Source organism: Carassius carassius, chromosome 42, assembly GCF_963082965.1.
Source record: "Carassius carassius chromosome 42, fCarCar2.1, whole genome shotgun sequence".
Taxonomy (NCBI): domain Eukaryota; kingdom Metazoa; phylum Chordata; class Actinopteri; order Cypriniformes; family Cyprinidae; genus Carassius; species Carassius carassius.
In genome coordinates, this window is record NC_081796.1 from 4,712,787 (window position 1) to 4,731,543 (window position 18,757).

At 39.7% G+C, this 18,757-nt stretch overlaps 1 protein-coding gene across 1 annotated transcript; it reads right to left on the reverse strand.

Moving 5' to 3' along the window:
• Window positions 1-1,530: 1,530 nt before the first annotated feature.
• On the reverse strand, window positions 1,531-4,000 carry LOC132124091 (frizzled-8-like). The gene has a single exon (XM_059534887.1). The coding sequence runs from the start codon at window positions 3,694-3,696 to the stop codon at window positions 1,969-1,971; it is 1,728 nt and encodes a 575-aa protein (XP_059390870.1). The 5' UTR covers window positions 3,697-4,000; the 3' UTR covers window positions 1,531-1,968.
• Window positions 4,001-18,757: the final 14,757 nt, after the last annotated feature.

Consider the following 18,757-nt stretch of genomic DNA (forward strand, 5'->3'; position numbering starts at 1 on the left):
AAACAACTTAAGAAAGTATCTGATAATATGCAGTTATTACAATATTTACAATTAGACTTTAAAATCCTGCAAGTTAACTTTGTAAAGAGTATCTGTAATTATTCACATTGACCGCTAGATAGAGACATAGCACAAAAAAACAGTTATTGTTGTCAGAGGTTTAATTGGAATGCACTCTGAAATTGTAATTATTATTAATCGGTGTTTTTTTTTTTTTTTTTTTTTTACAGATGGTTTAAATAACATGCATTGGTTTCCATTTTTTCGTACCTTCTCTTCCAAAGTATTATGAATGCACCATAATGTTTTGCGTGTGTAAATGTGTTGATGGAAATACAGCAAGTTATTTTTTAAGTTCTAAACAAGAATGGCGAAGTAACAACTCATTTAAAAATTCAATATCAGGTAACACTTTAGAATTTTAGTTGCTTATTAGCATGCATATTACTAGAATATTAGCCATGTATTACTGCTAATTAAGAACATATTAATGTCTTATTCTACTTGACCTTATTCTACATCTACCCAATACCTAAACCTAGCAACTTCCTTACTAACTATTAATAAGCAGCAAATTAAGAATTTATTGAGAGAAATTTCGTAGTTAATAGTTAACAAGTGTTACCTATTCTAAAGTGTTACCAAATATCCTTATGAACCGTTTAAACTAATTCTGTATCAGAATCTATCAGAGTAATTAAACATAAGGACTCCAGTGTCCTCAAATGAAATGAGTTGACTGATTGGTTTCGTTGTATGCTGACCATTTTACATTCGCTTAAAATACACAGAAATATTGCAACAAGACATTCCAAGTAAGATTACAAAAAATATTAATAATAATTAACATTTAATATGAGACAAACCATTTTGCAACAATTTCAGTGTCTTTCTTTGTCTCAGAAACTCCAATGGAGTTTCACAAAAAGGCTCTGTGGATTACAGGAACCACCTGTAGTTTTTCATTCACTGTCTCTGTGAGTCTAACTATAAATCCAGCTGAAATTCAGAAAGGATGTTTTAACAGTGTTAAAAACAAAACATGTCTGGGGCCCGGAGCTTCAAATAATTTCTATAACGTCGATCAAAAGCCTCAAATTAGACATTAAAAAAAACCTTGGCGCATCAGTCTAAAGGTTCTATCTACATGTAACCTTTATTGTAGACTTTAAAAGAAAGATCAAAGTTTCCCCTGATGAAAAGGACCAGTTTCCTGCATTTAAACCCCATTCCCCAGCCCCCTTTTAGTAAATTAAGTAGCAAGCACATGAAGGGTTCAACAATTATGGAGATTCTCAAAGACAAGGCCCCTGTCTCTAATTAGGCCTCAGATAGCTAAAAGAGTTTCTCCCACAAAAGCATCTTCAATGGGAATGACCACAAAGAGCCGATGCGGAGCACTCACCACCAGAAGAATCCTCAGCACTAAAGCAGCACTTCAGGAAATTCAGATTCCTCGAAAAGAGTTTATTGTTAAAATAAAAGTCATATTTGCTTTTTGTGTGGCATCTACACTATATACACATTTACAATCATTTTATAAATCATCTTTTATACACCATTTACAATTTTGAATAAATACATTTCACAATAAAAAGAAAAAAGGACAAAGAACAACCCGTATATAATAACAATAACGATAATAGGACACCAAAACATTAAGACTTATTTAAACCATCATTGATTGTTCAGACAATTCAAATCTCGTCTTCCAACAACGTGTACAAGTAAATGACACGAAATGCTGCAAGTTGGGGACATGTGTTACTCCACTAGGAAAAATGTAATGCCCGGGTTCCCCTTAAGAATGACCGATGTCCATATCAATAGAGTGGAATTGGCGAGAGGTAATTGTTTCTGCATCGCCGCATTGTTTCGAGCAGTTCGTCCGCTAACAGAAACCATCAACACGTTCATTTGTATGCAAACGACTGAGAGAGACCCCCTAACAATTAACAGGGCTTTTTGTCACACCTGGGACAAAGGCATCTGCTTGGGGCAGGACACCGAGCTGGCGGTCCCGGACCTCCACGTTAATCCCGTGCTCACGTCACTGTACATGCAGCCACCGGAGCCCTTGCTGCCCCAGCAGCAGCGCGTGCACAAACTCCTCCAGGACTCCAGGGTCTTACCAGACCAGGTCCAAACTCCAGATGTGATGCCCACCAGAAGGCACATGAAGTATTTGAGCATGAAGACGGCATAGTCCGGCCTCTTGATCTCCTGCTCCAACAAACACGAACAGTTATGAGTGATCTCCCAGCTCTGTCTGTTATGCTGCTCGTAGAAGTAGCACGCCACGATGATGGTGGCGGGAACCGTGTAGAGCACCGTGAAGATCCCGATTCGGATCATCAGCTTCTCTAATTTGTCCGTTTTAGTGCCACCCTGCTTAATGACACTTCTGATCCTAAACAGCGAGACGAATCCGGCCAAAAGAAACATGGTGCCGATGAACAGGTAGATCACTAGCGGCGCCAGCACGAAGCCCCGCAGGTTGTCCAAGTCCTGGTTGCCCACGTAGCAGATCCCGGCGACCGGGTCGCCGTCCACCGAGCTCAGCGCGAGCACGGCGATTGACTTCATGGACGGGATGAGCCAGGCGGCCAGGTGGAAGTACTGAGAGTAGCCCGCGATGGCCTCGTTGCCCCACTTCATGCCCGCCGCGAGGAACCAGGTGAGCGAGAGGATGACCCACCATATCGAGCTGGCCATCCCGAAGAAATAGATAAGCAAAAACACAACGGTGCACAACGCGGGACCGGTGGTCTCGTAGTGAATGTGCTCCACGTCATACTCCCGGTTGCACGCCACTTTTTCGTGTCCGGCAATTAATCGCACGATATACCCGACCGACACAAACATATAACACGCTGAGAGAAAAACAATCGGGCGCTCGGGGTATTTAAAGCGCTCCATGTCGATTAGAAATGTAGCGACGGTGGCGAAAGTGGATATGAAGCATAACACCGACCAGAGTCCGATCCAGAAGGCCATGAAAGTCCGCTCGTCCTGGGTGAAATACGGGTTGTGACACGGCATGGCGCAGTTCGGGATCTGACCCGTCTTGACGCGGTTATACAGCGGGTGTCGGTCGCTGTTCACCGCCACCATCGGCGCGCGACACTGGCAGCCCGGCTCGCAGGGTTTACTCGCTTTGGGTCGCCAGCTTTTCTTTGTGTGTGGATTAAAGGCTTTGCTGGGGAGGTTGGTGGGTTTGGACAGCACCGGCGAGACTGTGGTGGAGTCGGTTCGGTTGTAGTCCATGCACAGCGTGTCTGGTGTTCCCTGCACGGGCAGCATATCGCACCTCATTCGATCCGGCCAAGGGAAGCCGTACTGCCGCATGAGCGGGGCGCAGCCCGCCTTGGCTCTCTCGCACACGCTCCGGCACGGCGGCAGGGGCTTCTTATAGTCCTCCAGGCATATGGGGGTGTACATGCTGCACAAGAAGAACTTGAGATCCGGAGAGCACTGGATCTCCACCAGAGGCCAGAACTGGTGCACCTCCAAGCCGGCTTCATCTTGCGTGTCGTGGTTGAACTGGTTGGGCATGTAGGTGTAGTTGTAGCCGATGTCCTTGCACAGAGGAACGGCTATCTCCTGACAGGTGATGTCCTTGGCCGTAGTGCCGCTCGAGCGGGGCAGCAGGGCGAGCGCGAGGAACAAGTAAATCCCCAACAGGTAGCACTCCATTCTCCCCCTCCCCCTGTTAACACAGGCAATGCAGCGCTGCAAAACAGTTCAGATCTTGAAGAACAGACCCATCTCCGCTTCACTTGTTTGGCAGGAGTCGCGGTTGGGTTGCATTCCGAGATTAAATAGCCCTCAGCCGGGCGCAGGCAAAGTGGCTGAGGGAATGAATGCAGGCGTCTCGTATTCCCTTTCCTCTTTTTCGCTTCAGCGATTTGTTCCAAAATAAAGCTGCCTTTGAATAATCTAAACTTCTGTTAACCAAACCAAAAAAAAAAAAAAAAAAAAAAAAGGTCCAGGTGTAAACGCGTTTTCTACATTCGTGCTGCTCAGAAGAGCCTTTCTCATACAAATCAGCGCCTTGCAGTGGGACGCACTGAGTATAAAAGACAGCCAAGCGGACACGCCCCCATGCGCCGATGGCCAATCACAAAGCGGCGAGGGTGGGTCGCTGGGATGTGTCAATCACGATTGCTCAAGGTGTACAACTGCAGAGGGTTGTTTTTGAAAGAGAACACAAATTAGAACAAAGATAAAAGTTTGTGCCTTAAGGAAAGAGATCACTCAAAAATCAGCAGTTAAATCTCTAATGTATGTTTTTAAGTTATTTGATGTCTTTGTTAAGCAGTGTATATTATGAAATGTCTATAGCCTAGATTTGCTATATTGTGTCGAAATAGGATGCAAAGCTAATTTCTAAGATATATCAGACAATCAACTATTATTAGCCTTTTTTTTCTCCCTTAAATTTTTGCATTTAATAGAATCAATTTAACTGAGTAAATTTTGTATAATATTTGTGCTGTAAAATTGTCTTAAGTTATTTTATTTATTTATTTACTTAATAGCATGATATGAACATGATTTTTGAAACTTTAAAAAATTTTGTTAAAATAGTTTTAGGTAGGTTATAGCATGCCACACCGCTTGTAAACTATCCAAATTCATATTAACACTCATCTGTTTTATTTTTTAATTTTTTTTTTTTTTACTTTGGGTCCAGCTGCAATTTCACCATCAAATGTTTACCATCTGAGCCTCATTACTTCAGCCTATTATTTTATGAAACTCTGCCTAGATAGATGTAATAAAGCAAGAGTCCATCTCCTCGGGCCCCCTGTGAATTGGGTTAATTTGTGAATGACAGGGCCCAGTGGGGGGTTGTCCTGCTGGCGGAGTGGGGAGTTGATGTTTTAATGGAGGTGTGGATGTGCGGAGCTCCTGCAAGAGGATGTCATTACTGCAAACTCAAGAACAAGCAAAGCCGTTTGCTAAACAGTGGCAGCGGACAAGCAACCGCTTCCTCCAACTTGTTACAGGCCGTCTTGAAGGAAATGCAATGGAATAGAAAAATTAAAAGTGTAAAACACATGATTATAGAGCTCCTTCACAAATACGTTCATTTTCAATAGCTACAGAAGGAGCTTGTTTTAACAGATTGTATGTGTGATCTCTTTGAACTATTGTTTAGTGCCTTAAAAGGCCCATACGTCCATCAGGAGTAATTACATTTGCCTAAATTTAATATGTATAAAGCTGTTTCCTCTGCTAATTTCCATTACAAAGCTGCAATGATGTTATGGGACATCACAAAAAAACCTGAAACCTGTTGCTCTGGTTTGTTTTTCTTCTCATTGAGCTCTGATATCTCAATTACTTTACTCTTTTCTTCAGGGAAACTCACAGGGATGTAGGAACAGGTGTGCCCTCTGAGGCTTGTGCCAAATGCAGGCAGATGAAAAGTAGAATCGCTTTCACTGATTATGTTCATTATTCCCCCCAGCCGTATTGATTAACAGGAAGAAAGAGCAGACTCTAGTCTCCAGCAGTCGGAGCGTAGTTACCATCTTGAGGTAACTAGAGATTACGCCAGCTCCAGCGTAGGAAGACTTCAGATGACCCAACGCCTGTCAAGAGATGATGCTGACCCCTGCGAGGACCTCAGATGATGCAAACTGGAATCGACATGTACAACTGCCAACATTTCCCTTTATTGTAATCATTATGATCACACCTGTCATAATTGCTTTAATGAGCTTCTACCTAAAATTAATTAATGTCAACATCAAAACAATAGTGCAATAGTAAATGCAATATCTTGTTTATTTGTTTATTGGACAAGGTCGATTTATTTTCTGTAGTAGTGCATTAGGCCACACATGATGTGGATGGAGCTTAATTTGTTTTAAACTTGCAACATTCCTTTAAGGGGTAATAATTAGTTTCCCAATTTTCACTTAACCATAACAGCTTAAGTAATCTTGTTTCAAGTAATCAGCTCTCGATATAGGAATCCTAATGACATCGAACATGTTAATGAAACACTGTCTGCGTGTGTAATCCATTAGCACAGTATGTATTTACTGGGTACACAGTGTGATTACATCTGCAGGAATCTTATCAGGGATGTTTACGTTTCATTAAGGCTTTCAGCCAGACTAATACGTGTATTTGCCCAGCACCATGCACTTTAGTACACTCAGACCAGAGAAAACATCTGTCTGGAATCTGTCATAAAGAGTGGGAAGGTGTAAGATATGAGAGAGAGAGTGTCAGCCATTAATGCTCAGTGGACAGGTAATGATTCACTGAACTGCTGCTAAACTCAGATTTATGGCTCACGCTGCAGTTATTGAGTGACAGAGAGCATGTGAAAATACTTCTTCAGGGCTAGTTGTCTTATAGCTGAATATCCGAGGTCAAGAGGAGAGACTATTGAGACAATTAAGCTGTCTGTAGCTGTCTGTCAGTGTGTGAGAGAACATGCGTTTTCCCCTTTACCAAATCCTGCACCTCAACTAGATTCCAAAACATGTGTCCCAGAATGTTCTGCAAGTTAAGTGAAAAACGTTTGGAAAAAGCCACGCAAACTGTTACATATGTAGATTAGAAATACACTTGATAAACTATTTTACTCATTTTTTTACACAATATCTGAGTACAGAATGCTATTTTTAATACTTTTATTGTATCTCATTGTTAGCTTAGCAACATGCTAACACCAAGCTCTGAAATCAACAGTCAGTTAATCAGCTGTTTGCTTTGCATGAAGAGTGCAAAAGTTAGACTTTAGAAAATTTTTGAGATATTTAAAGTAAAAAAAAAAAACTGTAATAATGGTACAGTAATTGGTTAACTGTTTGTTACCTTACCATTTGCAATAAAAAAAAGTTTAATTTGACTACAATCCTGTCAAGTTTATGTTTCTTGACATTAAAAAACTGTAAATTATCAAATGATTTACAGTGAAATGCATTAAAAGCTTATTTTTGTGTCATGTCTGTTAGACTAATGGTGTTTTGTTTTTTGTTAAACCTGTGCACCATTTATATAGAAGCATTGGCTGCGTTTAATGGATGGGCAATTTAAAGTATCTTTATCAAAATTAACATGAATTAATGAAATATATGGTATTAAGTTGTGAATTAAACATTATTATGCCATTGCATAGTCAACAGTGCCGCCTAATCAATTAATAAAATTGTTTTAAGGGTGTGTTTAGGAATTGTTTTGCTATATTTTTTCTTCGACTTTGCCCAGGCCCACACGTCGGAGGTGGGGGGAGGGCACCTGTTAAAAACAAACAGCATATGCTGGTTAGAACTGGTTTAAGCTGGTCCTTAGTTGGTCATAAACTGTTTTAATCTGGGCCTTAGCTGGTTATAAGATAGTTATGAGCTGGTTTGATCTGATCCTGAGCTAATTATAAGATGGTTATGATCTGGTTTTAGCTGGTCATGTGCTGGTCCTAAGCAACTAGCTCCTGCTCAGGACCTGCTCATAACCAGCTCATGATCCACTGAGGACATGCTTAAACCAGCTTAACCCAGCCGCCGTGCTTCAAAACATACCTAACCAGCATATGCTGTTTTTTTCTTCCTCACCAGCATGTGCTTTCTCTGGGCTTGGCAGCTAATCAGTTGCAGGTGGGGCTGGAGCCCCTCTTGGGTGCTCTGAGGTGGTGGAGCACCTGGGTGACCCCTCACCTTAACCTCATTACCTTGACAAACAGGACCGGCCCAGCTAATCAATACACTGCAGAGAGCACACAAGACACAAGTCTGTGTACCTCAGATCAGCAGGTTATTATACATACCATAGAGCGTGCATCAGTAAAAACCACGCAGCATAGAGTGATGAATGACAGAGTTATGACATAACGTTAGAAATGTTTGTAACTTCTTGTGGCAATTGAACAATTGGATAATGTTAATTCGTATCTATAATACCACAACCCCCTATAGATTAATGTAAACTTGATTAACCCAGCAGGTACAATGAAAATACATATAATATAATATAATATAATATAATATAATACAATATAAAATATATGGATATAATATAACATTATATATATATATTTATATTTATATATGGGTTATATATAAAATCCCATTTTAATTAAATCTTTTATTTTTTATTTTTATTCACAGAACATTAAGATAAAACGTTTCATGGCAGAGCACTACATTTAGTACACAATTTCAAAGTGACAGGCTATCAGCAACATATTTCTTTTCCTTCTGCTTTCTATACAAATATACAAATAAGGACTCAATGTTTATCTGGGGTTCACAAACCATTTACCTTTCATAATGTAATGCATTTCTGAGCAAAACACAATATTTACTGAGACCGTAGGGTGGGACTTGGTTTTATCCATTGTGAATTTGGTTGGTCTTGCAGAATATGTGCTTAACTCCAGACTGGAGCTAGATCTGAATGTAAATATGGTAAAACTGTGTCCAAATAGCTATTAGTAAACATTATCTGTTAGCCTGAGCAGCCGAGATAAGAAACCCACTAGTCAACATCACTAATAAATAGATGGTTGGTGGACGACTAGTCAACAATCTTGACTTGCTGACCATCTAGCATAAATAACCCAACCCTATTCTCAACTTACTCTTTCTGTCTGTCTTCATTTCACAACAGCTGAACGGTGGAAGAAAGTCCATGCTGATCTGAGGAAAGACAAAGAGAAACACATGGAGGGACAGATAGAAAAAAAGGAAGCTAAGGAGGAAAAACCACCAGAAGCAGCACAAGAGACATCCGGAAGACTTGAAGCAGACGAATAATAAGACGACCTCGCAGAGCACAGCATACGCAGGCGTATTTGTTTTCTTGCATCATTCTGTCAAAGCTTTCCTGCTCTGTGAAATCTCCAGTAAACCCACCCTGAGCCCCCTCTATTGCTCATTAGCAAGAAAATTACGACATGTTTATTTACACACTAAAAGAGTGAGTGGGCTTATTTATGAATTTCCCCTTAACACAGAGTGCACTTGAGAAGAAGGAATTGATGTGAGTATGCATGCTGTGTTTGAAGTCTGCATGGGGATATCTGCTGAGAATTGAGGTGCCGCCTGGCTGCGGGGTGATAGAAGTAAAGTAACTTTTCCAGCGTCGCAAAGGCAGGGGGGTCAAGATAGACCCATCCTTAGGAGACCCCTAATCACCTATGATCCTGTACCGTTTCACCCAGGAGATGAAGCCACCTCTGGATTACTGTTTCACATCTTCTCGAGTGGAAGCTTTTTGATACATCTGGCATCTTTTGAGTAATACATGCCCTGAATAAAAACTAGCACAAAGACCTGTTTGAGTATTGTTGATATGACTGTCTCGCTCTCATCTTTTGCTAATTGCCAGTAGTTGCATCTTACAGTTTGGGTGCTGATAAGACACCTTTAAGATTTACTCTACCTTATTGCTTGGTGAGTGAGGGTTACTAAGTAAAGGTGTGAAAGGAGGAAGAGAAGAAGAAATAAAAGTTGCCAGGGCGGAGAAAGTTTACGACTTTAAGTGTATTTCTCAACCTTTGAACAGTAGGAACAATAAACGTTCACCTTCAGGTTCAGTAAGCGTGACAGATTTTGTAACTAATTCAACCTGAGAGCAGCAATCAAGCGAGTCCTGAACTACTAAAAATAAAGATTCCCAAAATGGGGTTTCACAGCGATGTCACAGAAGAACCATTCTGGGTTCCTCAAACAACATTCCACAGAACAGTTCTTGAATAAACCATTTAGTTTTAAATGACATTTTCAATATTCTAAAGAACTTTTCTTCATAATAGTGCAATAGAAAGACTGGACATGGACATTAAAGGTTCTTTATAGAACAGTAGATGACAAAGAACTTTTATTTTTAAGAGTGTTTGTTAAGATGTAATGATGGAAGGGAAGCATAGCCTCTTTGAACACAACTATTTTTTCATGAAACTGTACAATAATACACCTAACACTCTCTAATTAATTGTAACAATGCTATTGTAATTTAGAATGACATTTACAGAGTTTACACTTTTGTTTTTTTTTTTCTTTTTATGTATGCATATGATGTCATTTGACCATGAATGTACCCATATATTTAAAACTGGAAGTACCAAAGGTCAATGAGGAATGAGGAAGACCAAACGATGTCATAATATTCCTTTTATAATTCGAAACTACAGATATTGACCCATATAATGTGTATGTTGTAGGGTTACCCCCCACCCCCCAACCCCCAACCCCACCATATCTACAGTTCTGGCCCTGAATTTGACCCAGTGAATGTACCACGGGGAACTAATACAACCAAGGGACACCCTTTTTAATAAAAGCTTAATTTCAGTTTCACAGTGATCATGCAAGATTAATGAAACACACCCCACTCTGCACTGAGAGAGTACAAAACACACACAGAGAGTCAAGAACATAAAAGATTAAAGCAGACTGCTTCAATTTCACCCTGTTGTAATTTGGCAGATGATAATTAGGCCATTTCAATTTGCATAACGACAGGAGGGGTTTATGCTGTGTTTGGCTTCCTTTGAGTGATTTAAAATTGTGTGATTTCATCAAACAGGGGAGAGAAAGTACTAAATGACTCATTTCATACAATAGATCTTATCTTTTGGAGAGATAAGATGTGGCCTCAGCAGTCACACGTCATTTCTTTGTGTTTGATTGACTTGAACTAAGGGAAGGACTGTCTGCTTGAAGGAATGCTATGTTAACTGTGTCTGTGGGTGCGCTGAGGAATCAAATCAAACCCTCAAACTCACTGTTTTGCCTCATGAAAGATATTTAATACATAATTCCAAGCGTATAAGAGCCTTACATAAACCACAATATGTAAAATATTAGCCAAAACAGAGTGTTTTTTTTTTCTGTCCAAACCCAGTTCCAGACTGGTAATACACCAATAAGACTTCTTCAATCTGACCAGATCTATGTCCAGAACAAATAAAGTGTACACTAGTTACGCCAGCGAGTTACAGAACCCTCCCGTTTCATTTATGTGCTACACCCATGATTAGGTCATATATATATATATACATAAATATAAAGAGCATTTTGCTTTTCCATGATCAACACAGGGCAGTGTGGTACCAAGCGTGCCGCACAAGCCCTGAAAAGTGAAGCCAAAACGTCTCGATCGCCCCCTGGTGAGTGGTCCTAGTATAGGTCATAAACCCCGCCTCCCCGTGTTATTCAATGGGACGCGAGACCAACTAAACAATTAAATTACCCTTCAAATATCTTTTTTCCGAAGCTTTTTTTTTGTCATTTACTGTAGTTTGTATCACGCTAATGTAAATTCAAGTGTTCGTTTTTAAAATAAGTTGTTTTTTAGATAGTTATTTAATGCTCTAAAAACGGTGGTGTGACGTCGTGATTGACAGCTGTGATTGACAGCTCTCTGGAGGAGGCACTGAAGCGTCAACAGGCTTTTTTCATGATCTTCGGAGGACTGAGGAGATTGTATTTACCTTATTTTAATGAGATTGGAGTGGAACGGAGCAGACAGAGTTCACAGGAGCAGGACTCCACTTCCAAAACAGTGCAGATTACGGTATGTGCATTCTGCGAGGGAGAGTGAGGGCGGGGCGCATAGGGGCGGGGCCGTTGATTTCGCGGCTTTAAGGCTTTACTTCCTGCTTGCTACTGCGCAAAGCTACTGCGCAGAACTGGTCCCTAGATCGCTATCTGCGCAGGCGCAAGTCCAAGATGTCAGCGCCATATCGGGACACTGGCGGCTTCAGTTTTGACCAATGGAAGAGAGCGAAGGCGAGTCGTCCATCTTTTTTTACAGTCTATGTGTGGTACACATTAACCTCGATCCTGACCATGGAACTTTTTTGGTATTTTTACAATAACTAATGAAAGAGAAGGGTAAAATGTCTCAATTCAATAATGCACATAGGTAATAGATAATTATTATAAAATAATTAAATTTTATAACCACTTTACTTCACCAGTAGAAAAGTGGTATGCAGACGGGTTTGGTAATAAGCCCATGCTAAATCTAAACCTCAAAAAAGTAACTAGTCTGAGGGGATGATTAATTTATTATTATTATTATTTATTATTATTATTTTTTTATTCAGGTTCCATTAAAAAACAAAACAATGCTTGTCAGGTAACTTAAACAATTGCTTGATGTGGTAACAGCTATATTAAGACAGATGAAACTTGAACAGTGCATATTAGAGAAGTTTAAGATTTGATGCCTTAATAGAATTCTGTCAGTAAATATAATATAAATTACCAAACATTTGGGTAGTATACATGTAAATATAATAAATAAATATAAAATTATATAAATTGTTATTATTAATTCATATAAATAGTTATATTTGAAATCACTAACCTGAGTGATAAATGCCTGTTGCAATATTTAATATAAGGTTGAAGGTATTTCCTTCAGCACCTGAGCTTTCATCCCTTTGCCAGCCTTTCTTTTATTTTATTTTTATTCAAAAGAATAGTTTTTCTTTTCTTTTTTGTACCCTCAGATTCCAGATTTTCAAATAGTTGTATCTCACACAAATATTATCCGATCCCAACAAACCATACATCAATGGAAAGCCTGTTTATTCAACTTCCAGGTGATGTATAAATCTAAATTGGCTAAAACGTCATAATATGCATCTATCCAGACTATTGCTTTCTCAAGAAAAAAAAAATTGTCTGAATCAGGAGAGAAATATGCACAGACAATACACAGATTATAAACTAAACCAGACACATATGTTGGTTTTGATGTGAGAGGACAACAAAGGATGGACTTTTTCACCGGAGTGAAAAGTGTTTTTATGGATTATGGACTTGTATTTCTCCAGAAACAATGGTTTAAAGTGTCTTGATGGATTTCTCTCTTTATAAACATGCAGCTTTTCACTTCACAAGATTTTAATTGATGGACTGGAGTGGTGTGGATTACTTGTGGATTATTGTGATGTTTTTATCAGCTGTTTGGACTCTCATTCTGACGGCACCCATTCACCGCAGAGGATCCACTGCTGAGACAGTGAATGATAAATGTCTCTGAATCTGTTCCGATGAAAAAATGAAAGTGCATGTACAGTTCTCTCTCCACCTTCAATACCACGACTTAGGTGCCCTTGAGCAAGGCATCGAACCCCCAACTGCTCCCCGGGCGCCGCAGCATAAATGGCTGCCCTCTGTGTGTGTGTGTGTGTGTGTGTGTGTGTGTGTGTGTGTGTGTGTGTGTGTGTGTGTGCGCGCGCGTGCATGCATTTCGGATGGGTTAAATGCAGAGCACAAATTCTGAGTATGGGTCACTTGGCTGAATGTCACTTCACTCACTCACTCATCTTACAAATTATTCAGGCTAATTGTAATTCTCCCATCCCCATACAACACAACTTCTCTGTCTTTCACTGCTCTTACAAGAACATCAGTCTCCTCGGCTGTGAACCGCACCTGGTAAATACGCCATAATAATAGCAATCCACAATGGAACTTGTGCACATGCTTTTTAAGGGAATGTTGGATGACGCTCTGATTGGTTTATTTCACGTTACGCCCAAACCACACCTATGAATAATGAAGCTACTTCAGACCAACCCATTTTAGATTTGCGCCGGGCGCAAGAGCCATTTATCCCGCTTGGAAAATAGCAACAGCGCCGAGACCCACCCACAAAGTTACTTGCGCTTCGCGCTTTGACACTTGCGTTTCAGATCGTTAAAATAGGGCCCAATGACTTCTGTTTCACTTACTGTTTCAATGAATATAATAGAATTCAGTATTCAAGTTCACTTTGGCTTTAAAGAGATTTGCTCTACACTTCCACTCAGACAGGAAAAAGTGTGATCAGTAACTAAATGCGGTGTATACTTGCTGCACTCGGGTTCAAAACCACAGGACCACGAGCCGTCAGCGGAGCAATAGAAACTTGATTGACAGCGAACACGACGGATCCACCCGGGGGCCCCCGACCCGCTCTATGTGTGAGAGCCTGAAACCTGATGATGGCCTAATCCAGTCTGGAATGGCTGCAGGCATTGACCTGCACTAGAGGGGGTCACGGAGAAACAAAGAGCATTCAGGTACAGAGCGAGACGCTCTCCTGCTCTAAAAAGAAGGGCGAAGAGGCTAATGTACAAGAGTTTGCATTGTTAGCACTGAGCACATAGATGAATGGAGCCGATGGGCTTTTTCTGTTAATGGAAAAAGGGTAACAGAGGTGATTGACAGGTGCGTAAACACTCCAAATCCGAATACACATTCCAGAAATTGCTAACAGTATTGAAAATATGCCATAAACAGAAGCAATAATCCTCTTTTGTGTCTACGAAGCTAACGCTAATTCACTTTTCCTTCACAACACCCAACAATTCACCCTTTCACCAAGTAGGATTGCAGAAGTCTTTTCAGAAATACACACACACTTTCGCTCTTTCATACACACACACACCAAATTCGGCCTCAACAACATAATTCCGCATCCTAACTTGTTGTTTACAGAGTTAGCATTAGCGGCACAAACTGTGGTGAGCATTTTTAAATGCATAGATGAGCTGTGATTTGCTTGTGGCAGTTTGTTTTGTGCTTAGACTGTAGTCAAAGAAACCCACTTTGTACATATCCAGTTACACAAAAGAAACAGATTCGTTTTTCAGTGTGAGCCAGAGGAATGTTTCTCAAACTTACATTGAGGAATGAGTTTTCGACTCTCATGCAGGTGAATGCAGGTGGAAAACTGCCCTGCTGTCGCTCCAGCCGGCACCCAGTAACACTCATAATGTCTGCAGGAAAATATCCTGTGATGCTAGCCAAGCTTGAGGGCCAGGGACGCTGCTGTTTTGAAATGATAACGATTTCAGTTCTTATGAGAGACATGTTATCATGTCGACTGAAGTTAAGGAAGTGCTTTGTATATATAAACAAAGTGTTTAAAGTACAGTAGCAGACCATAAAGTTATTTCCGTGTTGATATTGAATCACAGATCTGGGACATTGAGGATGGGACATAGGTTTTCTTTACTATATATTTACTCTTCCAGCATTGCTATGAGTTTGATGGGTCTGTATAAACCATGCGTATATTGTAACTTTTTATGGGAATAGTGTGACGAGTGGGGCGGGGCCGAGGGACATGGGAGCGAGGCCGGTGGAGTGATTGGAGATGAACTACACCTGTTCGACCCACCGGTCTCGAGGCCCATGGAGGAGATGGAAGGATATAAAACTGGAGCGACGACAGTGAAGGACGAGAGAGGACCAGGCCTGGGATTTTAGTTGTGTTTTGGTTTTATTTGCGCGCACCAGTCGTCCGTGAGGGGCTGGTGCGCTGTTTTGTGTTTATTTTGAAATTATTAAAATGTTCATTTTGATTGTCCGCCGGTTCCCGCCTCCTTCTTCCCGATGACTAGGAAGTGTTAATTCATTACAAATAGTTCACACAAAACTGAAAATTTGCTGAAAATTTTGCAGATGTTTGTTCATTGGAACAGATTTGGAGAAGTGCAGCATTGCAGTGAATGGGTGCCGTCAGAATGAGAGTCAAAAGAGCTGATAAAAACATCACAATAATCCACAGTTCACACTACTATGGTATTTTAAACTTTAAACTAATGCTTCTGGTCAAAATAGGAGTCTGTAATCGATAATAACACTTTCCTCCATTGAAAAATCCATCTCCTGTTATCCTCTCAGACCAACATATTTGTAAAAAAAAAAGTTTTCTTTTCTTGCATGTAAACAGTCCTTAATTTGTGCATATTTCTCTCCTGATTCAGACGGGATGACTTTTTCACTGGAGAAACAATATTATGGATAAAGGACGTTTTCTGGTACTTTAGCCATGAGGCACCCATTCACTGCAGAGGATCCTTCAGTGGCAAAAATGATGTAATACCAAGTTCTGATGAAGACACAATCCCAATAATTATTATTTATTTTTATTTTTTTTGTGGATTGTGTGCTGTTGGCCAGTGCTCAGTCAGTATAATGCAGATGAAGTAGATATAGTTTTTTTCTCAGATTCTATGGTGATGTAATTCATATTACAGAAATAAAGCGTATACATAGATTTCTCATTTGTGTAAGACATTTTTCTAAATTCTCCGATGACTTGCTCAAGACACAATTACTTGTCAGTAAATGATGGAAATACAGTAAATAGAGAATCTATTAATCGTGAGAATCTATCAGTAGTGATAGTTGTCATCATCATGATTATTATTATTAATATATATATATATATATATATATATATATATATATATATATATATATATATATATATATATATATATATATAATAAAACTATGAGTTAATGTTACAGAAATGTTTCTGAGCAGTTTATGCTTTTTGCTCAGTATGAAGGTTATTCATATTCTCAGGCAGGTAGGTGATCTTGTTGTGGTCTAAACTTCACATACCTTGCAGCCAGGTTTGAGCTTGATGGGCTTTTACTTACAACAGGCATGAGTTTGTTGGGCCTTGTGTGAGTTCAGATGGAAGTTTTGTTGTTGTTTTCTTTTCTCTGTTTCTTTTGCTGTAGAATACTATTCCATATTTTCTCTTCTGACTTACTCTCTTTACTCTTCCTCAGTCTATCAATCACTATAGGGCCTAATTATGAACTAGCTTGAAATAAATACATTTATTTTACAAAACAACCCTGCCGAGCACAGTTTTTTGGTCCAGTGAGGCTCAGCTCTGTAGTCTCTAGTGCAAACAGGTCTGGGTTGAGGGAGGCGCTTTGGGATTGATTGGCCAGAGGTTTGCTTGGTGCAGTAATTGTGTCTCATTAATTCTTACAGTAATGCAGGGGAGCTATACAGGCTATGCAATTAGCAGGCTGAGCCCTGAATAAAGCAGTTAATCAAGGGACAAAGGCAAGAGCTCATCAGCCATTAGGCACAGGGGATGTCGGCCCATTGTCAGGGACATAAGGAATGCATGCAGACGTGCCTTCATTTAGGACAAGAATCCAATCTCTCTCCTACTTAAGCAAACTTTCTTCTTTTTCATGCAGTTCAGAGATAATGCTTTTCAAAAAATTGGAAACTCTTTCCTAAACTGATTTGTCAAGAGAAAAATCACAAAAGGAACTTGATATGCTTACGATGTTATTTTACTTTTAAAGGAACACTCAACTATTTTTAAAAATAGGCTCATTATCCAACTCCACTAGAGTTAAATAGTTGAGTTTTACTGTTTTCAAAATCCATTCAACCGATCTCTGGGTCTGGTGATAGCACGTTTAGCTTAGCTTAGCATAGATCATTGAATCTGATTAGACCGTTAGCATCTCACTCAAAAATGACCAAAGAGTTTCAATATTTTTCCTATTTAAAACCTGACTCTTCTGTAGTTACATCGTATACTGAGACCGACAGAAAATGAAAAGTTGCGATTTTCTAGACCATGGCCAGGAACTATTCTCTCATTTTGGTGTAATAATCGAGGAACTTTGCTGCCGTACAACGACAATATTGTTTATGTTTATTGTTATATGTTTATCAATAAATCCACCTCACACAATGCTGAAAAAGACTGCGTTTTCATTGCAGTTGTCAGTTCCCCTGACAAATTCCTCTTGAAGCTGAATTCCACTGAATACTAACCTGCTGATTAATTCCTCTTACTTATGCAGTTTTTCTCAGTTGTACAGACCTGTGGTTTGACAAGCTGTTTATATTAAGCCTAAGTAAATCAAATTCAGAAGTTGCCTGGTAATCTCGTTTTGTTTACAGGAAACTTTAGGAGCAGCAGCTTCCTGTCTGCCTGACTTTATTTTGATTGTCTGCAGACAGGCTTTCGATTTAATGGGGAGTAATAAGAGATCATTTTTAGTAACCTACATTCCGTGGTGCTGGCATCATCCTGTCACAGAAAGTAGGTTGTAGACACTGGGAAGGTAGTGGTGGAAGTGTTTAGAGCTTTAGCAAAACTTCCATCACCCACTTATGTCTATGATATGCAGGCGAGACACACTTTAAGTAAAAGCTCATCCAAAACATTACATTTCTATATTATTTACGCACATTCATGTTGTTTTAAAATTGTATCTTGATACAGGTTTGGAGCATCATGAAGGTAAGTAAAAATGTTTTAAATGTTCTTGAAGGTGTCAGATAGATACATGCCATAGAAACCATTGATTGAGGGATTAGGTTCAGTAATCTTTAACCTCCCAACTTCAATTCAGACTCTTTTTGTGAAGCAACATCTGTCATCATTTTGTTCCCTGTCCTGGCAGAAAGAAACACAGGTGAGAGGAACAGCCAGCATCCTTTCCATTGTTGGCTGGCCTAATATCTGGATTGAAAGAAAGTAGTATTATGTCTCGTCTCTCTGAAGGATCTCCAGTTTCAGAGAGTGACCATGGAGCTGTTTCCCAGTGCCTCTGCTCCATGCCTCATTGAACAGATATATCAGTGCCCTTTTGTGGTGGTCTCATACATCTGGACCATTTCCGCTACATCTTAGAACAAGCCATATGATTAATAAATACATCTTTCACTACTTTGTGTCATTTTCAGACTGCTTTCACGATCAAATTGTACTTAGTAGTGGTTGCTAGTTCAAGCAAATAGTGATTCATGACTAAAAAGTACAGTAGGTTTCTTTTTGCTGATACTTGACTATTAAGCTCAAATTAATTAATATTCTGCATGGAAATTCTGTCTATTTTTGCATTATTTTTTCTGTTTAGTTCAATGCAGAAAAAAACAAAAAGTCAGATGGCTGAATGAAAATGCATATTCAATCTCTGAAAATGGTGGCGCTTATGGAAATGCAGAAATAC